This window comes from Euphorbia lathyris, chromosome 2 (genome assembly GCF_963576675.1).
Source record: "Euphorbia lathyris chromosome 2, ddEupLath1.1, whole genome shotgun sequence".
NCBI lineage: Eukaryota > Viridiplantae > Streptophyta > Magnoliopsida > Malpighiales > Euphorbiaceae > Euphorbia > Euphorbia lathyris.
This window is the reverse complement of record NC_088911.1, coordinates 74,484,032-74,508,822: the sequence shown is the minus strand read 5'-3', so window position 1 is coordinate 74,508,822 and position 24,791 is coordinate 74,484,032. Positions and strand designations below refer to the sequence as shown.

General features: G+C 36.8%; 1 protein-coding gene across 1 annotated transcript; it reads left to right on the top strand.

Annotated features, from left to right (window-relative positions):
* Positions 1-8,883: 8,883 nt before the first annotated feature.
* LOC136218613 (ubiquitin carboxyl-terminal hydrolase 25) lies at positions 8,884-22,949 on the top strand. The gene is made up of 9 exons (XM_066005601.1): positions 8,884-9,519; positions 9,607-10,072; positions 10,157-10,232; positions 10,418-10,510; positions 16,614-16,700; positions 16,802-17,703; positions 18,350-18,466; positions 22,295-22,422; positions 22,522-22,949. The coding sequence occupies exons 1-8, from the start codon at positions 9,339-9,341 to the stop codon at positions 22,398-22,400; spliced, it is 2,028 nt and encodes a 675-aa protein (XP_065861673.1). The 5' UTR covers positions 8,884-9,338; the 3' UTR covers positions 22,401-22,422; positions 22,522-22,949.
* The last annotated feature ends 1,842 nt before the right edge of the window (positions 22,950-24,791 follow it).

Here is a 24,791-nt window from a genome sequence, read left to right as displayed (position 1 = left end):
CAAAGGTAAATGCCACATCTTCTGCATCCAATTTCGAGCAGTGTTTCCTATGGCATATGCTGAACTATAAACCTCTGAATATGCCTGTATTCTTGATCGGGGCTATGCAACGAAGCATTGGAGCACTTCGAATGGGATCTCTCATCACCGAGATTCTCAAAGATCACAAGATCAGCTTTAAGAATGAGGAAAGCATACTGGACTTGGACACAGCCTCCCCTTTAAATCAAAGAAAGGAAAGGATACGGTGATCGAAGCTGAAGAGGAAGCTGAGCCGACTTATAAAGGGAAAAAGAGAAAGGCAGACACATCAGCTACAGAAAAAGCTAAGCCTACACTCCAAACTTTCAAAAGACTAAAGGTACTAATGACAAATCCCTCTCCCACTGAGTCAATTAAAAAGGAAGCTGAGCCTACCAAAGCCGCCCAAAAATGACCTACCGCTGTCCAAGAAACTGTGGATGAACCAGAGAATACTGAGCCACCCCTAAAGAGGAAGAAGGTCTCCGGAGTTACTCCTTTGAATGCAACTCCTCTGGATTTCTCTATTCCAAAGGATTCCTTCTTTCTGCGAGCTCAGGAATCTAATAAAAGCACTCAACCTTCAAAAAATCAACAGAAACAGTCTGTCTCCGCTGAGTAGATAAAGAAAAGTGAGCCAAGTAAATCAACTTCCAGAAATCTGGCTACTGAGCCTAGTGCTAAGTCAACTGTTGACATCACTACTACCGAGGCTGAGCAAGTCCATCTCGTGTCATCCGACACCACTGACCAACTCCCTTCTTCAAACCTTTCTAAAGAAGGCAGTGACAAATGATACAAGAAGAAGTCACACAAACCACTCGTGTTTGACATTCTAGATGATTCTCCTCTTCCTGAACCAATTGTTGACCTGACTGATTTGGATTTCAACTTCTTCTCCAAACCAATTGCCAAATCCACGTCAGTCAAGGAAAATCAAGCCTCTGTTTCTCACAATCAGGAACATGCCAAAACTGACGCTCCTCAAGGTCAGAAGTCTACCGACACCGCTGCTCATGCCTTAACTAAGCATGTGATCCAAGAACCTACTGTTCAAGAAAATGAACAAGTACCTGAGAACTCTCCTGCTCAGGACAATCTCGAGCTGACTCCTCCACAAGTAAATACTCAGTTCCAGAATGCTACTGAGCAGGTAGATATTACTGCTGCACAAACCACTCCTCTTACTAAACAGTCAGCAAACCAGTCAGTGCCTGCTACTGGCCTCAACACTGAGTCTTCCACTCCAATTCCTCAACCTTCACATAATCAAGAAGGCAACTCCAATATTGGCGAGCATTCAAATGAACAACCACCTGCTGCCAACCAAGGTTCAGTTCCTGAGAATTCACAAGCTGACCCCCTGCACTTCCTGACCTCTTCCCAGTTAAGGAAAAGAATTTTACAAGCTGCTCAAGAACTGATTCAAGACATCCAACGCACTCATGCCACTGATACTGAGTGTCATTCTGCTGAGCCTACGCAACTGAGCACCATCACTCAGCTTCTAACTGAACTAAAAAGCCTCAAGGAGATCTTATGTGTGCTCACTGATATGGTCACTCAGCAACCAAAGCAGGAGTTCGCTACTAAAATGGCAAACCTTCATCTGTACATGGTGCATCACATGGACATAATTGAAGGGAAGCTGGATGATCTATCTGCCGCCAACTCTGATGTGGCTAAGTCAGTTCAAGTCACTCAAGTCTTCATAGAGCTGACCGCTACTCGCGAATTGGCTGCCTCTTCCTCCCAATACACAATAGAACAAATCGCTGAAGCCATTCGCATGCTCAGCTTATCAAGAGAAGAGATGCAAACTGACCAGACAAAGTCATCTGAGATCTTTCAACTTGCCAAGGCCACTTATGACCATGTCACACACCAATCTCATCAACGCCACCATTATGATGCTGGCTTGCTCAGGATGTACCATCAATCCTACGCAAAGATGACGGACTCCATCACCTGGATGGGCAAGTCACTTGAGTTTATCCTCGGCGTCATCAGCTCACATATGGAAATTTCGTCGACAGAAATGGCTGGTGGGATCAAAGTCTTTGACGCCCTTAAGAATAGTATGACTCAACTCAAACACTATTCGGCTGCCCTAACTCATGCTGTTAATCAAGGGAAGTTTTATGCTGCTGTCCCTCAGCCTATTGATGCTGGCAAAAAGGGGGAGAAAGACAAACACCCAGCTGGAACTCAACCAAAGAAACAACATCTTGGTTCCACTTTTACTGACCCTCCTAGCACTCAACCCCAGCAACAAGATACACTCAAGTCTAGTCAGCAAACTAAGACCAAACCTAACCAAGTGTCTGTCAACATTAGGCGATAGATATTTGCAAACTTGTGTACTTGCTGATGATATGTTTTGTGCTAAATATTATCGTATCTTCATTAAATCATTTGTGTTATCTGTTCATATCGCTCTATGATTGTCTGCTGTGCTGATCTAAATATATGACCTCTCTCATATGTATTCTTAACTAAACCTCATTGAACAATGACCTACTCAGCCTACTCTGATATCTGAACTCAACCTTTTGCGTAACTTAACTAAGTAAAGAGAAAATGTTCCAAGAACTGACCTAACTTTGAAAATTGACTTTAGACTTACTTGATTAAACCTTGAAATGTTTAAAGTAAAACTAAGTTAGTGGCTCAACCCTTACGGGAGAGTATCTTAAGAAATCAAGGTCAACTATCATGGGGGAGCTCAACGTTGAGTTCCTTACTGAATATTTTTGCCAACATCAAAATGGGGGAGTTTGTTGAAACACCTTTCCACATGATTTTGATTTGACAAAATTATTTAGATTAATGATAAAAATATTCTAACACATTAAATTTAAATGCTTTGATTTATTCACACTAATGTGTTTGTTCAATGTTGAGTTATTTGATTTATAAGACATTAAGTTAAGTGGCCCCAAGGCCCATGAAAGAGAGTCAAGCCCAAGTCAACGGATCAAAGCCTCACGGCCCAAGAAGACCAAAACGCAGTCGTACTGAGTAAAACGCAAGCCCAGCTTTGAGAAGGATCGAGAAGCCTTCATCTAAATAGCTTCAAGATAAAGCTGCTGAGTTGAGCGACAAGAAAGTCAGGTCAGTAGTTGACCTGAACAAACTTAAAGACAAAGTATTTCTACTTTGGGTAAAGCTCAGAAGACGCAGAAAGCTGTCTGGAAGACTTTACTATAAATGTGGAAACATTCTGTTTGTCTGACGAAAAGCTGCTGAGCACTGCCGAAGACAGAAGATACAAGAATGTTATTGGCCGAGGACGCTGAGCACGTACTGAGTGAAAGCGACAAGAAGTCGTTTCCCTCCAACGGTTATTTTGAAATTCGAAATCACCGGTGCATCAAGTGTCACTATAAATAGGCCACTCAAATGCTTCATTCGATGCAGATCTTCAATTAAGTCGAAACGCTGACCAATTTGATATTCGAAGTTCTGTGAGAAAAGCAAAGCAAATCTTACACCAATTCCAATTCTGTGTAAAAGTCTAGCGTGATCTGAATCATCTAAAGTGTCTTAGCAATTGTTGTTTAGGACAAACAAACACTTATCATTTCTAGAAGTATAAAAAGGAGAAGCTGAGTACTCGGTTATAGTACTCAACATTAGTAATATGAGTGAGTAGAGGAATAGAGGAAGGTACTCTTGTATACTCAGCTTGCTATTGTAAAAGGTTTGTGCTCTACCTTTAAAGAGCTCAGTAGAGAATTCAAAAAGCTCGGAAGGAACTCCGGGGACTGGACGTAGGCGGAGAGGCCGAACCAGGATACGTCTGCTAAGTAATATCCTTCTAACCCTTATCTTCTTAAATTATTGCTTGCTATAACACTGCCTAGTTGAACACCAAAAAGAACATAAGCTGAGTTGAGTGAACTGAGAAGTTGAGTTCAGTGATAGACTTAAAGTGCTATCTTCTGACTCAAGGTTAGATTCAGACTTAGTCACCTGTTGACTAAGCTTGCATCTAAGACTTACTCAGTTCTGCTGTGCTAAAGGACTTTGGAAAGTCTAAGTTCCAGAATATTAGTCAGCCTCACGTGAAATTTTTTAAATAGTTCCTAACCCCCATTGGAACTAATATTATCACGTTACACGAGACCAACAGTTTAGGATCTTCAAAACCCGGAGGCCGATTTACATATACCTCCTCATATAGCGTCCATTTGAAACAGTTTAAAATTCATATAGCTAGCATAAGCGCATAAAATTCAGATGGCTTCTAGCCCTGTTACTAGAGCAAAGGCTTCACCATAGTCAATACCTTCATGCTGGCTATATCCTTGTGCTACTAGTATGGCTTTATTTCTGATCATGTTCCCTTGCTCATCTAGCTTGTTTCGGAAGATCCATTTGGTTTCGATTGTCTTCTGATTCTTCGGATGTGGTACTAGATCCCACACATCATTTCTCTTGAAATGGTCCAGTTCTTCCTGCATGGCAATCATCCAAAATTCATCATTTTCAGCTTCTGGAAAGTTTTTGGGTTCTAGAACTGGTACGAACGCCGCGTTGCTCAGAAATCTTCTCAATTGATTTCTTGTCATCAGCTTGTTTCTAACAATGTCAAGGATATTGTCCTCAGAGTGTCCTCTGGGGATTCTAACTTCTCTTGGAAGAGTAATGCCTTCAACTATTAGTGTTTCAACAATATCTGCAGAAGGGATGTTGTCAGTGAAAACAATTTCAGATTCATTTTTACCTTTAGAGGTTCCAAGTGGGCTTGGCTCTTGGTTCTAACTAAGCTCAGTAGAGGCTGGGCCAGTTTCTTTTTCTGAAACATTACTCGTTCTATCTGCAAGGTTAGTCTCATCAAACTCAACATGGACTGACTCTTCAAGTATTTGAGTTTTTTTGTTGAAAATTCTATATGCTTTACTGTTAGTTGAATAGCCTAGAAAGATGGCTTCATCAGCCTTTGAATCAAACTTAGTAAGATTGTCTTTAGTATTTAAAATAAAACATTGACAACCAAAGGCTCGGAAGTAACCAATGTTTGCTTTCCGTCCTTTCTAGAGTTCATATGAGGTTTTCATCAGAATAGATCTGACTAAAGCCCTATTGAGAATGTAACAAGTTGTGTTGATAGCTTCTCCCCAAAAGTACTTCAGAAGCCTATTATCACTCAGCATTGTTCTGACCATTTCTACCAGAGTTCTGTTCTTCCTTTCTACAACCCCATTTTGTTGGGGAGTTCTAGGAGCAGAACAATTATGGTCAATGCCATTGGTTTCACAGAATTCATCAAATAATTGATTTTTGAATTCTCCACCATTATCACTTCTGATATGATCGATTTTTAATTCTTTCTCATTTTCAATTTTCTGACAGAGGGTTGAAAATGTCTCAAAAGTCTTATATTTGCTATTGAGTAGGATGATCCAAGTATAACGAGAGAAATCGTTTACAACAACTAAGGAAAACTTTCTTCCGCCCAAGCTCAGAGGCTGGACAAGACCAAAAAGATCCAAATGTAGCAATTCTAGAGGATGCTTGGTTGTTACAACATTTATGCTTTTAAAATATTTTCTTGTTTATTTCCCATACTGACAAGCATTGCATAAATGATCCTTTTCAAATTTTAATGTCGGTAGTCCTTCAACTAGTTGCTTTCTTGCTAATTTGGCCAGAAGGTCCATGCTTAATGACCAAGTCTTCTGTACCATAGCCAGAAATTTTCTTCTTTAGAGACCAAACATGTATCTTTTGAAAACTTGTTTTCCAGATTTAGCATAAAGACATTATATATCCTCAGAGTAGTAAGAATTAAAGAGTTAGTCTTACTGTCGAGTATTTGACATCCATAAGAGTCAAATATAACCTTTCTTCCGTTATCACATAACTGAGCTACGCTTAGAAGGTTATACTTAACTCCTCTGACTAGGGAGATATGTTCAATAGATGGGTTACCTCCGATGGATCCAGAACCCACTATTTTACCTTTCTTGTTGTCTCTGAAACTTACGTTACCTTCTCGTTTATGCACAAATATGATGAATTGAGTTTCATCACCAGTCATATGCCTTGAGTATGCACTGCCAATATACCACAACTTTGACTTCTGAGCACATTTAAGGCCTACCTCAGTGATTTGATTGTCATCTTCAAAGGCATATGAAGGTTTTGGCACTTCAGAAGCACATGGTTCTTCCACCTCAGTAACTATAAAGCATGTGTTTGCTGTCTCAACAACTTCAGCTTCGGAGGATGATGATTCATCACTATCTATCACTCCAGGTTGCAACCATTGCTTTCTTCCCATTCCTCTTATCTTTCTTCAGAGTAGGATAGCTGGACTTAATGTGACTAGGTTGATGACATTCAAAGCAAGTAATGGGCTTTGAAGTCTCTTTTCTGAGCTTACTGTCACTGTATTCATTCCTAGCTTTGTCATATTTTCGAAAGGGCTTCTTTCCATACTTTTCGTTCTTCCGGAACATCTTCTTCATCTTCCGGGTAAACATAGCCATTTCCTCATCATCAGAGGAGCTATCATCGATAGAGTCAACCTTCATGACTAGAGACTTCTGTTTCTTGTCCTCTAACTTCTCATTATTCTCAAAGCTCTTCATTAAGATCTCATGTGTCAGAAGAGATCCAATAAGCTCATCATATTTGTAAGTTGTTAAATACGAAGCTTCTTCCACAACAGTCTTTTTTGCTTGCCAACTCTTTGGAAGGCTTCTGAGTATCTTCTTCACTTGCTCTTCTTCTGTGAAGGCGTTTTCGAGTATTTTGAGCTCGTTGATAATATTGTTGAATCTTGCATTCATCTCTGAGATGCCTTTGCCATCATTCATCTCAAACATCTCATACAACCTCATGTGATGGTTCACCTTTGACTCATTCACTTTGGTCGTGCCTTCATAGGTCATTTCTAGCTTCTTCCAGATTTCCTGTGATGACTCGCATCCTGAAATCTTGTTAAATTCTGCAGCATCTAACGCACAGTGAAACATATTTATGGCAAAGGCATTATTTTGCAATTTCTTAAGGTCATCTTCTAACCATTTAGCCTCTTCCTTGATGACTTGTTTACCATCCACCATTTCATATGAAATGAACATGCCTTTGACTATTGCTAACCAGACACTCATATTCGTGGCTTGGATGAAATTTTTCATTCTGTTCTTCCAAAAGGTATAATTTGATCCAAAGAATAGAGGTGGTCTGGTGATAGACAAATCCTCAGGCAAGATCCAAGTTGTTTCATTTTCAGGTAGGAAACGAGTGCTATTGGTAGCCATTATAGGATCAACTCAAGATAGTGTTATCTTGTGTGTTGAGCTTTTAAGCTCTGATACCACTTGTTGGTCCCTTGTTATGTGAGAATTAGTTCCTACGGGGGGGGGGGGGGGGGGGGGAGGGTGTAATGACACTATTTAGGATTTAAAAATTTAGCCAAGTTAAAATGTTTCTCACAACTCAATAGCACAGTTCAGAGGATAAATATTTAAGGTTCAAAAGCAACTTTAGTTGATCAACAACTAAGATTGATTTTGTCCTTAGTTCGAAAGATAACGCCTCAGAAGCGCTTTCGAACTTATCACAATTTAAATGCAACTCTGACTAATTTATGTTTCCGAAATAAAAGCAAGCAATAAGGAGTAAGAGTTAGATAGAGTGATACTCAACAATTTTATCCTGGTTTGGCCTCCTGCCTACATCTAGTCCCCGGAATTCCTTTTCCGATCTTTAATCCACTATTGAGCTCTTTCTGGTAGAGCACAAACCCTTACAATAGCTGTTGAGTTATTACAGAGTACCTTCCTATATAATCCTACACTAAAAACTATCTAACTCTGTTTGCTAAATACCGAACAAACAGAGGTTCCGAACTAAACTTAAGGAATGATAATTTTGTTCTAATCTAATAACACTTTAAAAGATCTAAAGAATTGATTACACAGAAGAATAAGAAAGTTTGTGTAAATGTTCTTGCTTTGCTTTGCTTGGAACTTCAAGAAGTGATTCACTCAGAATTTGTGCGTTGAAGATCAAGTTCCAAAGTTGCAAATGAGATGCCTTTTATAGTTGACACCTGAAGGCTGGGGTCATTTTGAATTTCAAAATAACCGTTGGAAGGAAAACGCTCTTCTGTCGCTTTCACTCCTCAGTAGCCAGTGTCAACAACCAATGATCTTCTATCTTTTACCGTTGATTTGTTTGTTGCGATGTGCTTCACACTTGGTCGGAAGCAGTCTGATGGTCTAACCAAATCAGGCAAAGTTCTTAGGTTGGCCAGGAGACAAGCCGTCTGTTGGTTCTGAATCTTTCCTTATTTGGTGAGGCTTTGTCAGTTGCGCAGAGTCAACTCTTGATCTTGTCCAACGTGGCTTGTTCCGTCTTCCGAGTTTTGTCTCATCTTTGAGATGGCTTATTTGCTTCTATATCCTTCCTATTGTTGGGCTTGAGGCTTGATCCAACAACATTTGTCTTATGGGCTTTGACTTAAAGGCTTAAGGTCTTTTACGTATTTCTTTGAATTTACTTATAATTTATCAACACATTTCAACAAACATATTAATATAAATAAATCAATATTTAAATTTTATGTGTTATTAATTATGGAGATATTAATTCTTACCAAAAAAAAATTATGGAGATATTAATTTTATTTAATACCGCAAACATGGATGAGAATCCAATCCATGATTTAAGTTCATTTTGAAAAAATTTATTTGATAATATATTTGCATTGAACCCTTCTAAAATAGGGGTTAACGAGAATAATATAAACTAAAATTTTAACTCTTGTTTACATTCCATTCCATGAACTGCAAATAAGAGGTTAAGTTTTAACCTTCCTCCATCATTTCCACCCCATTCCATTACCTCCTCCTGCTTTTAACTTCCAAACTCCCAACCAAACTAAGAGTTACTGAAACAATAACAAACCCCCACACAGGTGGAAATCCAAAGAGTGAGGAAGAGAAAAAACGGAGTGAGGCAAAGAAAGCAAGCACATATATAAACTCCTCGGCTGCGGTTCGTTCATCTGGTAGGGCTGCTTCTATACTGTCTGCCCTTCCCTCCCACATAATAATTCCAATTTTTCTTTTTCTTTTCTTTTCTCACAAAAATTAATAAAAATAATAATTAAGAAATGCCCAAATTCTCCATCCTCATTTTTACTTTCTAAACCATCGCCCGCGATGCGATTGGGGTTGACGCAGCGGCAGTGGTGGTCGGCGATAAACGACTTCGTCCAGGTTGTGGTTTCTAATGAAGAGGCAAGACTATCATCATCGTCATCTTCATCATCGAATTATTGATGGTGCTATTGATGAATGGGATTGCAATTGCAGATGAGTTGGCAGCCGAATTTACTGAGTCAGAAAAGGAAAAACGGGCCTCCTTTAGGGTTGAAGAATCTCGGTAACTCTTGCTATCTCAATAGCGTCCTTCAGTGCCTCACTTACACTCCTCCCCTCGCCAATTTCTGTCTCCGCTTGCAACACTCTTCTCTCTGTATGTTCTCTTCCTCAATTTCCTTGCTTTAAAGTTTTTTTTTTTTTGTTTCTTCAAATTTCTTGAATTGCAATGATATCTTTGCAGGTGATTCGCTTTCCAATGGGGAGCGGAAGCGCGAGTGTCCATTTTGTATATTGGAGAAACGGATAGTCCGGTCCCTAAGCATGGACCTTACGCTTGATACTCCGGCTAAGATCCAAAGTTGTCTCAGAATTTTTGCTGAGCACTTTCGGTGCGGTCGCCAAGAGGATGCTCATGAATTTTTGCGCTATGTTATTGATTCTTGCCACAACACTTGCTTGCGGCTCATGAAGCTGAAGCGCAAGGGAAATGACTCAATTAACGGCAGTGATACTGTCGTCAAAGAGATATTCGGGGGTGCTTTGCAGAGCCAGGTGAAGTGCTTGTCATGCCATTCCGAATCCAATAAGGTTGATGAGATTATGGACATAAGTCTCGATGTTTTGCATACTAATTCTCTTAAAGAAGCAATGCAAAAGTTTTTTCAGCCTGAGACTTTGGATGGCAGCAATAAGTACAGATGTGAGAAGTGAGTAATTACTGTACCATTTATTCTCTTTAATGATGATTATATGTTTTTGTTCATACAAGACAGAGACTCATACTTGTTTAGTTGTAAGAAATTGGTGGCAGCAAAGAAGCAAATGTCAATTCTTCAAGCACCTAATGTATTGGTAATCCAACTCAAGGTGGGTCATCCTGATTCTTTAACCTTTGATATCGTTGATCATTTGCTTATTCTACTCATGCTTGTGCTTTTATTACAAGTGGTCTCTCAGTTACTAGGCTGGTTACCTCTATTCCTGTAAATTAGAAAAGTAGTTATTCATGCTCTCGGTATTCTAGTAGTTATTGTTATATTTGGTGTTTTCAGAGATTTGAGGGCATATTTGGTGGAAAGATTGACAAGGCCATTGCATTTGAAGAAGTTCTGGTTCTTTCAAGCTTCATGTGTAAAGGAAGCCAGGTATTTGCAGTTAAATAAATTGAGTCATTGAACCATGTAGAATTTCTTGTTTGATTTTCATTTCTTTGAATTATGCCCCTGTGCACCAAAACATGGTTATAGATATAAAAATGCTCAATGTCTTTGCATGTGCATATCAACAAACATAGAATAGTTTCAAAATAAAGAAGGAAATATATATAGATATAAAATCATCAAAACAAACATTTGATAAGAAGCAGAAATCTGCAAATTAGATCTTGCAATCTACTATGTGTGTTGGAGAGTTGATCAAGGTGTAATATGTGGCTGTGTTGCCTCCATGTTGTAGGCTAGGATAGCTTCCAAAGATGAAGTCTTAGGTCTGCAAGGCTCATTTTAGCTACTGTCTTGTTAATCATGGGATAATTTTTCACATGGCCAACAACATGCTTGAAGTGGAATAACCAGAAAAACTATGGCAAATAGAGCTTGTTGTTGATATAAATGTATGTCTATAGAAACTATAGGCAAAAAGTATCCTGAGGTCCCAGATCATTCCGACTGTGGATTGAACCCTTGATCTCTCATTTCAACACATTAGACTGCTGATTATTTATTTTTGGTTACATTAAGCCCCTCACTCACACTTTTTTTTTAACTATGTAATTCACTCCTGTCAAAACGGCGGCGTTAGGTCATCTAAATCATGTGATAATGATAAACATGCGTGAGAAATCCCTAAATGTTTAATGTGATGAAATGGAAAATCAAAACATTTTTCTATTTTGTAAGAGTAATAGATGGATCGAAGAAGAAAAAAAAAGCTATGAACCCGTCGTATAACCCTAAAATGCAACCAACAAAATTTTACGAAGTTTTCATCACTTACAAAGTTCCATCAGATGTATGGCACAAAGGGAGCTTTATCACATGATATAGGTGATCGAACACCGTTTTGAGTTACACACTTAACAGAAGTGTGAGGGGCTTAATGTGACAAAAAATAAATTATCAGGGGTCTGATTCGTTGAAATGAAAGATCAGAGGCTCAATGCACCAAAATTGGAACAATCAGGGCCTTAGGATGCTTTTTCCAAAACGATAATGGTGAAATCTCCATACCTTAGTAATATGTTTGGAAAGCTTGCCAAATGATGTGGAATTCAAATTCCTCGTCATATTTTTTATTAGATTTGTAATGCCTAGGGTTTTGAAGAGATAATGAATAACTGCAGTTGAGTATACTATGTTCTCTGGATTACTAGACTTTGAATTACAACTTGCAATAGTAAATTTCATTCATTTGACTAGTTTGGGTTTGAGGCAATCATAAAATTTTCTGTCTGGACTATATAAGCTGTTGGTATTATGGTGATAATGCATCTTGCACCAGTCGTTGCCGCTAGTCCCTCTACTAGGGTGATCCTATGAGATGGATGAAACACCCCTCTCCTTTGCTTTCTTATTCTTAATTATCTCCCATTTAAGTATGTTTGCTTGTTTTAGGATTTTTTTCTTTTTCTTTTGATTGGAGCTAGACGGGTAAAGGGCGGCCCGGTGCATTGCGCGTCCTCGCTAAGCGAGGGTCCGGGGAGGGGTCCCACCACAAGGGTGTATAAGGGGCAAGCCTTCCCCTGCCAACTTTTTTTTGGCAAGAGGCCGCTCCTACGACTCGAACCCGTGACCTCTCGATCACACGACAACAACATTTACCGTTGCGCCAAGGCTCACCCTCTTTTGATTGGAGCTAGACGGATAGTAGATAAGAATATTAAATGGTACAAATCATTGGAAGCATAGTTGTGAAAGGCGATGGGCAAGCCGGCGATAAGGGCAAAATATCACCTTGAGGCGAGGCGACCGGACAAAAAAATTAGAAAAACACAAAAAATAAAATCATAACTCAAATTGACTGGTTTAACTTCTAAAGTTGTAAAACACAAAAACTAAATCATTCATGCGTGTCTGAGATCATTTGAGCTCCTTGCCTTGACCTCTTGCACATACTTCCAACAAGGATCAGTTCTTTTTGTAGCTTTCGATGTATTCGAATTACTAATACTAATGATGAAAACCTGCAAAATTTGGGCAGCATAACACTTAGAACTAATAACTAATAATAAACTTAACAAAACTAATAATAAACTTGCACAACACAACAAACAACTACTGATAAACTTGTAAAAACTTCACAAAATTTCATAAAAATTTGAGCAGCATAACATTTAGAACAAGTCATAAAAAGTTGGCAGCATAACACTTAGAACCAAGCCAAGAAAATTAAGAGAGGAAGAAAAGAAACTAAGAAAATGAAGTAAGAAATAGAAGTTAGAACAGAACAGAGAAGAGAGGGAAGTAAAGTTGTCGAAATGAAGATGAAGTAAAGTTGTCTAAGTATGTACCTGTTAGATCGGCGGTGCTGTTGCAGGGGATGAAGTGAAGTTGTCGAAGTGGATGAAGCCTGGAGCAGATGAAGTCTTCGAACTGGACACATAGAGCCCTTTCTATCGCAATCGCACAAACTTTCTGATTACACTTGCTCCAATTTTTAACCTAAATTTCACCTGAGACTCAAAGGCGACCGCCTCTCGCCTGCGGCAGAAAGGCGGTTGTCTTTCGAATTTCGCCCGCCATTCATTACAGAAGGTGGTGGCTTGATTGCCTGGACCGCCTCTCGTCTCAGGCGATCGCCTGGGTCGCCTTTCACAACTATGGTTGGAAGAGTAACAAATGTCACAATCATTGATTAAGCATATGGATTGTTGTAATGTAATTCTAGATCTTGACGAGTCATGTTCATCTTATTGTGAATAAGCAGGGAAAAGGAAAAATGCTCAAGCCTTGAGAGCTTTATGTGCTTTTGGGCAGTGTATTGACAGTTTTCAACTTTTTCTTGTGGCCCAGTCATTAAAAATCTTGTAGTTATTAATTTCTTATGTTATGTATTCCAGATAACATGCAGACATGGCAACAAAGTGACATGTAATTGGCCTTCTGATTGGGTTGCTGTTAGAGGGCCTAGACTGTCTATTGGTTATGGGACCCTATTGAATGATTTCAGGTTGATATGTTATGACCTATTTTTGTTGGTTATTATGCAATGGTTCATTAGAGAGAACCTAGGATTCGTTGATAAAGGAAACTTATAGACTGGTCAATACAACTCCTAGGAAACTTATGGACTGGTCAATACAACCCTAACAAACTTCTAATTATTTCCTGGGGTAAAGCTATAAATCAAATCCTCAAACCAGATCAGCTAGCTAGTCCAAAATTCAAAAGAAAAAGTACTTACTTTAATCTCTAGCTTTCTTCAAAAATCAGATCAGCTATCTAATTCAGTTTTAAAAAATAAAAAATAAAAAATAAAACTACTTCATCTAGTTCTGTAACTTCCTCTTTTTTCTATGTGGAAATCTCTTGTGGAATTGGTCAAAAGGAACTACCTGAATTGATTACTCTCCCATCAAGAATGCACTTAACCTCTAGCACAAAAGAGGAATGTTGTTACACGACTGTGGAAGAAGGTGTTCCTCCATATCCCGTGTTTTAAATGCCTCATCATCGATCCTTGCAACCAAAATAACCACTTCTATTGATGTTTTTGATTATAAGGGAGGTGCTTCACAGTCGAAGCAGAGCCCTTTGGTCCTCCTTTCTTAATCAAGCACCTCACATATAGTGTTTTTGTGAAGTTTGTCTGAATTTTAAATTGGTCAACAATCCCTCTTTTTGACCTTTGTTTGTTCCTTTATTCATATAACCTTGCTAAGCATGCCTTAATTTGATTCATTGGTTGTTGTAGCTGCATGGTACTAGCTTCTTTCAAACTGCAGATGAAAATCTTTACTTCTTGTTCTTGGTACAAAATACTACCTCAGGATGCCAATTGCTCAAACTGCCTTTAGCATTCATCACCAATTTCTGGTTTGTTGAAGTTTAGAAATTTCTAGTTTATTGCTGCAAATGGAAGGGTCAAATCATAGGTAAATGGTTTTGAAATTCTCCCATGTCTTGAGAGGTTGATTCCTCTCCAGCTTAATAAACCATAGTCAGCCATCACTTCAAAGTTCAAGGTAGAAGGAAGCCAGTCCCAATTTTTCTTCTTTTGGAGTATGTTCATGATGGAGGAAGTTCTCGCAGTGGCTCTGATATCCCAAGGGATTAGCTGTGCAATCGAAACGGGGAAAATCAAGTTTGGAGAACATAGGAACCTAATTTCCTCCCTCTTCGTTTGCAATTCCAGGTAGTGGTCTATGGTGATTGCTGATTTCCGTTCCCTGTGATGTGCAGTTAAGTTGTGAGAAAGTTCTCCCAGTTTAGCAGTCGCAGCATCTTGCTTGGCCTCACTTGCTCGTGTTCTCTTGCTACATAGCATAAAGGGTTTCAACTGCTACTGAGTGGTATATATTTCTCCATATAGTGTCTCCAATACCAAATTATCACAGTCCCTATATTGGCTTCTGGTTATGGGACCCGGTAAAGTGATATCAGTTTGTTGTGTTTACCTATTCTGTTAGGTCAAGAAGCAAGAGCTCATTACGGAGAACCCTACTGTGATCTTTCGAGAAAGGAAGTCTGGAGATAAAAATTCTGCTTGCCATAGTGTCTAGCTCTTAAGAAGCTTAAATAGACTGCTCAATATAGCCCTTACAGAGAACCTACTATAATCTTTTGAGAAAGGAATTCTGGAGATAAAAGTTCTGCTTGCCTTGGTGTCTAGCTCTTAAGAAGCCTAAATAGACTGCTCAATATAGCCCTTACAACTTCTAATTATTTACTGGGAACAGCTATAAATCAAAATTCAAAACAAGATGAGCTAGCTAAATCAAAATTGAGAAAGGAAACTACTTTATCTAATTCTCTGACTTCCTTGAAAAGAAAAAACCAGACCAGCTAGTTAACTCAGTCTTGAAAGCAAACTACTTTAGCTAATTCTGTAACTTTTTAAAAGAAACTACTCTAACTGACTGAGCTGGTGGCGGACTTGATCTAGATTTTGATGCTCATCACCAGCTATGAACTCGTAATCCTCCCTGGGCTTGAAGTTTGAACTCATGAAGAAAGCAAGAAGGAAAAATATATACTGAAATGAAATCAACCCCTATAAATATCTGGACTGCTGTTTCAGCGAAGTAAAATTATAGAAAATACTTGATATTATGACTAACAACAGTAATGAATTTATTAAAATAAATAGGTTATAGAACTCAATAAAGACTATAACATGCTTAATTATTTCCCAGATGAGCCCCATAATAAGTTTATACCATAACTCTAAGCCTCTGTTGCATTTTCTTATTATTTTTTGCGTGTTTTTTACATTAGAAACTAGAAAGAAACCAATGTAGGTAGTAAGTAAATATGTAGCAAATTGCTTCTTCAGCAACTTGCGTTTACATTTACATTTACAAACTAATAATCATTAAGTTCAAATAAGAATTTTGTTTGTTTATTTATTTATTATTATCATAAGTGTGTGTGTGTGTGTGGCTATGTATATGTATTTCGCTATGGGTTTCCTTTTGGTTTTATTATTGGGAAGATATGATGAATTAAATTTGATTGAGTTATTAATTTACAAAGTACGAGGGCGAGACTTCGCAATGGTAAATGTTGTTGTCGTGTGACCGAGAGGTCACGGGTTTGAGTCTTAGGAGTGGCCTCTTGCCAAAAAAATTTGGCAGGGGAAGGCTTGCCTCCAATACACCCTTGTGGTGGGACCCCTTCCCGGACCCTCGCTTAGCAGGGACGCGTAGTGCACCGGGCTGCCCTTCATTAATTTACGAAGTACAATCAAATATAAATATGAATAATACCTGTGATATGTGTAACTAGTGTTTGATAGGAGCTTACTGAAGGTTCTATCTTAGTGGAACAAATTAACGAGAACAACACTTTTCAGCAGGGGTAATATAAGCTTTCCGTTCTAGTATGACCAATAGCAAAAATAACATATTAAAATTATGTGGGCATTGGGAAAAACTGCTCTGGTTACTCCCAATGTACATCTACCGATGCTTGGATGTTTGGGCATGTGTTTACATTTGCAGTAATCTTTATGGACTCTGTATATTTTGTGTTTCTATTTGTGATACATAGGATTTTCCTGCCTATTTATGTTCATTTTTTCTCCAAGTAGGATCTAGGACCAGAATATAATCTTTTTGGTACCATTGTGCACTCGGGGTACTCTCCAGAATCCGGGCATTACTATGCATATATCAAGGTCTGACTTCTCTATACTTTCCATTTTATCTCTCAACTTTTCTTTAATAGTAGTTTCAAAAAGCAACTATGTTGGTAATTGTATTATTGTTACATTTGCAGGATGCAATGGGCCGGTGGTATTGCTGCAATGATTCATATGTCACACTTTCAACGCTGCAGGATGTCTTGTCTGAGAAGGTTTATATTCTGTTCTTTTCTCGTACTAATCAAAGGCCAGTATCTGCAACTGCCACTTTTCATGCCAATGGTGTACAGTCACGACATTCCAATGGAAATGACACATCTAAAGTTGTAAAAAATGCTGTTGAACTGAAAGCAGTGCCAGCAAAGTTATCTGCTGAACCATTGTTCCGGAAAGATACATCATCCACTTTTCATGCCAATGGTGTACAGTCATGTCATTCCAATGGAAATGGCGCATCTAAAGTTGTAAAAAATGCTGTTCAACCTAAAGCAGTGCCAGCAAAGTTATCTGTTGAACCAGTGTTCCAGAAAGATATGCCATCCATGTCAAAGGTTGATAAAATGCCTTGTGGGCAACGTCTGAAGTTCAATATTCCTGGTAACTTTGGTTTGAAAAAGAATCCTCCAACTATTGATAGGAAGGCCGACACTCATAAGCTTCAAAACTCGAAAGTGAATGGGGATGTGAAAGAGCCAGCTTGTTTGGAGAAAGTTGACAAAGAAGTATCATCGGTAATGAATGGAAATGGTTGTAACAAACATAATAAGGTTGATGATAGTCTCACCTTCCGAACAAGTGTTGTGGCAAATGAAAATGGCCGTGCCCAAAATGGTACTTCTGATTCAGTGAGGACAAATGCTTATGAGGCTAGTGGTACTATAGGTGGGAAAGTAACAGAAAGAGAGTTAAATCCCTATAAATTACAAAATGAAGTGAAACACCATGCAGAGTTGAAGAGAAAATTAAAGGATGAATCTTTCATATTATTTGCTCAGGATGCTCAATCAAGAGCCAAAGTGGAAGAGTTGAAGGAAGTGTATGTTAACTAATACCTCAACTCCTTCAATAGTCTTCCATATCTATATTATTGTAATAGACATTATGATCTTGAAACTAAATTAGTAAATTATTTCATTGCTTGATTTATTTTTCCTAAGGACCTGCTTGGATGGAGGGTTAATAAGGGAAGAGTTAAAAATAACCCTCATTTAGGAGGAAGGTTATTAGAGGGGGGAAGGTTCACAAGGATCAATAACACTCCAATTTCCTTCCAATTTTTAACTTTCAAAATTGGAGTGCTTAAAACCTTCCTACTCACTTTAATGACCCCTTTTACACTCCATAAGAGCAGGCCTGAAGTTCTGATATTTCTAGAATATGATATTGCATACTTTTTAAGTTCCATCCATATAGTTTGGTTAGTGCGCTTGATTAAAATGAGAAATGGATTTTGAATATTCTTAGGCAAGATTCATTTAAAGCAGCATATATTCTTCTATATGTTTCGTAACCCCCATTATAGATATTGAAAGTGTTCTGGTTGTTAGATTATTCAGACGTTTTGCTTATTTGGTTTGCCATTTCCATCTTTATTTATTTGTTTGATCTGTTCTTCTCTCTGTCTCTCTCTATTTATGTTGGAATATTAATTTCTGTACTTATTTGTTCATTTGATGTCTCAGTTTGGAACAAGAAGCTTCGTCAGTTTTGCGATCTTGCGGCTGGTCTGATAATGTGTACAGTTTTATGCATTCGAGGAAGAGGTCATGTGCAAGACTAGCTGGAAATATCGACTTAAAGTAAGTCTTAGAAGTTTTATTTAATTAATCTGGATCCGCTAAATATTATATATAAGTTGATTTATAGTTTTCAGCATTTTACTTTTACGTCTTAAAAAGCCTGCATGTGAGGAACTTTGGTTTTGAGAGGAATATAATTTGGTGTGAATTATTACCACTGGGACGAAACAATATGCGAATATACCACATGAAATTATTGATTCCCCTGTGACAACAAATCATTTATGCTTTCGAAGCAAGTTCTATTTTATCAGCTTTATTTATTTCTTTCTTTCTTGTTTTTTTTTTTTTTTTTCTTTTTCTTTTTTCTTTTTTCTTTTTACTGATTTACCAACAACTTTATATCTCATGTAACAAATAGGCATCTTTTGAATATAAATCCATCAATTTTTTGAATATGTTGTTGTTCTTGTCAGTTTGTTACTGTGTCATAGGTAATTTCAGATAGCTTCTACATTAGATGTTGGGTTATAATGTTAAGCTGGTTTTTTAATTCACTTCCTAAATGAAGTGAGATGAAAGAAATATAAGGGCTGCGTTCAAAATAATGGGTCATTTAATTTTGCTGTTGTTCCATACAATCATCATTGCCTTCAATTATCATCTACATCATTGGGATTTTCATTTTCTTTCATCATTGCTTGTCAAATTCTGTGAAGCATTGAAACATAATTCCCCTGAGTTTCCACATAACTTACACGTATCTGAAATGTAAATGAGGGTGTCAGGTATTAAGCTGACGGAGAGAATTTTTAGAATAGAATTTGGAAGAGAGAGAGAATAGAAGATAGGCACAGAAAGAGAGAAGGAAAAGGGGAGGAAATTTCCTATTACTTGATTGATACCCTTTCCTTACAAATGCATGAGCTAAATATAGGCAAATAGTACTGCTGAGGTCACAGCAGGTACCCAATCTTACAGCTGTACATGCCACAGCTGTAACATCACTAACAGTTTCTGGGTACTAAATAACCACCAGCACTAACAAACAAAAGACAATAATAATGACAAATAGCAAATAAAACAGAATAACTAATTAAAGGAAAATATCTAATTAGGTCCTTAAGCTTTTCTGCGTTGATACGGGACAGAGGGGAAGCTGATAGAGGACGTTCATGGGACATTTCTGTAAATACTAGGGAGTTTCCTGACACGCTTTTAGCATCAATTTCCATATAACAATTCAACTCCTATTTTTCCCTAGGAAAACAGAGAACTTTGTGTTTACTTTGAATTGTTGCTCTTTTTCTTTTGGTTCTTTGCAATTGTTGCTCTATCCTTTGCTGCTAATTGTTTCTTGTTCTGGTTTTGGATTTTTTTTGGTCTTATGATCTTCAAAGTCATTGCTGTTTGTTTGCGTGACGGAGACTTTGTTGTACTCTGTTGCATTCCGTTAGAACTCATCATCTTCATAATAAATTGCTAAACCGCCAACTTGCTCTTTGTTTGTGGAATTAAGGGTCAAAATATCCCCTAAAATTGGCAGTCAAGATCAATTTAGGTGTCAACTCAGTCCTCAAGTTGCCAAATTGGTCCAAATACATCAGTTTTTAATACCTAAAATTTGTAAAATTTGTGCTACTTTGTCAAATTTGCCAACTTGAGGGCTGAGTTGATACTTAAATTTTGATTTGGACTAAATTGATCCGTACTGTTAACTTTAGGGGCCACCCTTAATCCTGTTTGCGTGACCAGTTCTTGCTCGTTGTTTCTGTGGTACATAGAGAAATTCAACTTCCCTATGTGCTATGTCTACAATACAAGAAAACAATAAACTTAATTATCAGTGTCTGATAAGTTTATTAGCTGTTGTCCTGCTGATGACATTGTTCCTAGGCATTTTTTTTATCACATATTACTGTTTAGGTAATTTACTTTGTTAGGTTTTAATTTCAAACAGATTGGAACTAAATTATTTTTGATAAAATATAATTAACTGAAGAAATGGTAGTGCATAAGTAACAATCTAGGAAGCCCCAACATGGGTACTCGTATAGGTGCAGGTGCGGCCAACGGCATTTAAAAAAAAATATGAGATACAGATAAGGCGGGGACACGCCAAATTTGTATATATAACATTCACAAGTCATTATAAACCATAAATAACATCCATAATAAGTCATTAATTTATGAAAAAAAACACTTCAGAACTATTTAAATTACCAAAAATGGCGCGGCTGCTATATTCTTTTCTTTAGATTTTGATTTTTTTATAGTGTTCTTTTTTATTTTTTTTTTATGTATCAACCCCTCTTTTTTGTAAAATTATTAAAAAAACCCCTACATTCTACTTAATTAACTCAGAAGCCGTGTCCCTGAAGTGTTCTAGAAGTGTCCCCATATTTAAAAGAAAAGAAAAGAAAAGAAAAGAGGGGGCACTTATTTTGGAGTGTCCGACACTCGTACGTTAACTTCCTAGAAGTGTGGTGCTTCCTAGGTAATAATTGATGTATACTTACTGAATGAATGTTTTTATTCTCATTCAAAAGGAAATTTTGCAATACGTCCTCGTAACTGAAATATTTGTAAGGACACCAATAATCTTGTTATTTACACATTTCCATTTGTAGTACATTTTACAAATAGCATTTAGTTAGGCAAAATTAAATACTGAAATCATGAAATATGTTTGTTTGGTGTTCCATAGTTTTTAGATTATACATACACGCCAGGGACGGATCGTGCCCCCACTGAGTTCTAAAATATTTTTGACCCCATGTTAGTATTGCTTTAGAATCTTCTATCCAATGGATATGGATACTAAGTTGCTCTGATGCCAAATTGCCAATATGTACTCTCATCTATTAACCCTTAAAATCAAACTTTGTATAAGCATTAACCTATGAAGCACGGACATTTCCAGGGGGTCGCCGTGGCCGAGTCGGACTCGCCGGACTCGGGGACACGGCGGGACACGGCAGTGACACGGCCGGAGCATCGGACACGGATGGGACACGGGGGGACACGGCTAGGACACGACGAATTGTAAAAATAGGTAAAGTTTAGGTTTTTTTTTTAACTTACTGCGATTGCGATTTAGGTCTTCTCTCCTGCGATTGCGATTTGCTTGGTCTGCATCATCTGCAATTTCGATTTCTTCTCCTCCTCTTTCTTTTGAAATCGATTCCTTCTCCTCCAGTTTCTTTTGAATTCGACTTCTTCTCTTCCTGTTTCTTTGATTCCGATTTCTTCTCCAAATGTTTCTTTTGCTTCTTTCTTTTTTAGGGATTGCGATTTCTTTTTTGGGGTTTTTTGGGGATTCTGATTTCTGTTTCAATTTCTTTTTTGGGGATTCAGTAATTTGGTTTGATTATGATGTTTTTTTTTTATGGATTAATCACTTATTTATTTCTGATTTAGTAAGTTTTTTATATATTTTTATATCTAATATATATAATTAATTATATAAAATTTGCCGTGTCCCAACCGTGTCCGTGTCTCATATTTTCTAAAAATGCCGTTTGCCGTGTCCGCACCCGTGTCCGTGTCCGTGTCCGCACGTGTCCGTTCTTCATAGGCATTAACTAAATTATCAAGATATAAAATTTAGGTCATTTGTCTTTTATCAAGTTGCAAATTGATATGTATAATCTGTACTTCTTTTTTTTGAGGTTAATATGTATAATATGTACTGCTGATACTTATAATCTTTTCTTTTTTTGCTAATAGTATAAGCTTTTTATATTGTTATTGTTGATATTTTATAAATTTTTTATTTATATATATATACTTTGCCCCCACTAATTGAAAATCCTGGATCCGTCCTTGCGCCTGAGTTTTGTGGTGTTTATGGAAATAATGATGTGATGTTGTGAGAATGTAATGCAGGGAGATATTGATGACAGAGGCGAAAGCAAGCTTTATTCCAGAGATACCGGAATCATTGAAAGAGGATCTAGTGAAGCGTCTCCAATCATTTGGCGAAGAAAAGTAACATCGAGCGTATCCTGTTAACGGTAATTAAGAACGCAGTTTGAATACCTTGACAACTTATGGTTATTTATACCGGATTCGTAATATAATGAATGAAAGATGGTATTAATAATAATTTGCAGTGAGTTGATCATGGTTGGAGTTGGAGGAAGACAGTTTGAGCAACAAGAGTGATTATTATTAAGAGAAAAGAGTTGAAAGAGATTGTATTGGTAGAGTGGTAAAATCCCAATCCCAATCGGTAATTGGTGATGTTGAGATGAAAGAGTTGTGTAACTGGTGCGGCGGAGAATTGAGGAGTGTTATAGATATATTGTATGATATCCTTTTTGGGTTAGTGTAGCTGTAGCAGTAGCAGTAGCAGTATCATGATCATCCATTATTATTAATATCAAATTTTCAACATTCCAAGTTCCAACCATTCTTTTGGTTGTGCATCTGTCAATTTCACTTATGTCTATCGAATTATTGCTATAAACTTGGATGATTATATCTTTTTTTGAGGAAGTCGCCTGAATGACTGAGTTGCAGTCGTACCTTATATGTTGAACTCCCAGTTTATTACCTAAAAAACAATACAAGCCATCAAAGAGGCTTTTGATATGCTCAATCTGTGCATAATAGTATTTTCATCAACTTTAGACTAGACTAGCATAAGTGCACTATTAAATGCTACTTATTAGAATTTATATGTCATGTTGCGTAAAGTAAAAATAATAATAAAAAAATTATGCGGTTTGGTTTATTTTAGAATATAGTTTTGGGTAATTTACATAATAGTCATAATTAGATAAATTATTTACAACTATCTAATACTGCAAAAGAATTTATCAAAATGTCAAATACTTCAAAAAATACCAGTTTTTATCATTAAAGGATGTAACTGCTGTACTTTTTTTCAAAAAAAAAAAAAAAATAGAAATTATTAAAAGTAGCGAATGAAACTACAGTTTTGAAAGAAAATTAGATGAAAAAAACTTCTACCATTCCTAAATTCATAAATTAAAATATGAAATCTGCAAACAAAAAAAAAACTTCATGAATAAGGGCTGGCTTTCTAAGAAAAGGAAAGGATGAAGGAAAAGTGGAAAGATGAATTTTCAAAAACTTTAATTATTTAATATTTTTTTTTATTGTCATAACCGTTTGACAAAAGCAATATATTCTATGGATTATTGATAATATGATTATAAAAAATTGTTTTATTGATTAAAAAAAGAAAACTAACTTCTTTAATTGTAAAATAAAAATCAAACCTAACATTCTGTGTAATTTCCTCTATAGTTTTTGTGGTTTAAAAACTAGTGAATGATGGGGGCAAAAAAAGGTAATATCATATGATGAAGTAGTTGTAGTTGGGGCGCTTTTCTGATAACCATACATATGGATGTAGAGAGAGAAGTAGAGAACTTCACCTTTAAGACAGTTCTGTTCACATGGTAAGTCACCTCAAATCAATCTTTATAAATTAAAAAAAATGATAAAATGTAATTATCATTACAATACTTATATTTGTTTTTTTTAATCAATACTTATATTTATTTAGTTAAATGTAATCATAAAATTTTATTTACACAATTAAAATCAATAAAAAATGTGAAAAAATATGATAAATATGAATTGCAAGCTCTATTTTTTTCTTGTTATTCGTGTTTTTTACGTTTTTCGAATTTTTATTTTTTCGTGTTTATTTTTTCTCATTTTTCATGTTTTTTTTCTAGTTTTTCGTTTTATCATTTAATAAGAATAATACATAATAGGAGAGGATAAAACTCAATTAAAAGATTAAGCTCAATTAAAAGATATAGGAGAGGATCAAGCTCAATTAAAAGATTAAGCTTTTGCTGCTTCAAATTTAAGCTCAAGAAGAAACAGTAATTGCCTACTAAAATAATGTTGGGTATAGTTTACAGGTGTTAAATTTCGAGTGGATGGTGATGGAGAAGATGAGTCTTTAAGTGTTGCACCATTAGTGTCATATAGTAGTCTCTTAGATTAGAATATTTTTGGTGCTATTTGAAAAATATAAGGATATATTTATGAGTTTATTTGATATAGGGGTATGTGTTAAAACAGACAAATACAAGGATAACTATGTGTGTTAACCCCAAATATTAATATTACAAATACAAAAGTTAGTCGTAATGGGGATTCATGCCTATTCTTTATGTAATGGTCATTATGTCAATTTGTAAAGAAAAATTGAATGATGTATTTGTGATTTCATTACAACAAAAATAATATGATAATCCAAACATAGTAATGAGCCTCCATTGTAATGATCATTCCATTATGATATTCATTAGGATGTACCAAACGAGGCTTAGTTGTGAATTATATTTTCTCCTTTTCGGAAGTTGCTAGTTGGGAAGGAAGTAAATTGATTTTTTTT

Excerpts from the sequence above, each read along its gene's own strand:
- LOC136218613 (XM_066005601.1), top strand. The coding sequence starts at position 9,339 with ATGGGATTGCAATTGCAGATGAGTTGGCAGCCGAATTTACTGAGTCAG. Across the intron at positions 10,073-10,156 it reads AATAAGTACAGATGTGAGAA|TTGTAAGAAATTGGTGGCAG; the intron begins GTGAGTAATTAC and ends ATACTTGTTTAG. Across the intron at positions 18,467-22,294 it reads GCTGGAAATATCGACTTAAA|GGAGATATTGATGACAGAGG; the intron begins GTAAGTCTTAGA and ends AATGTAATGCAG.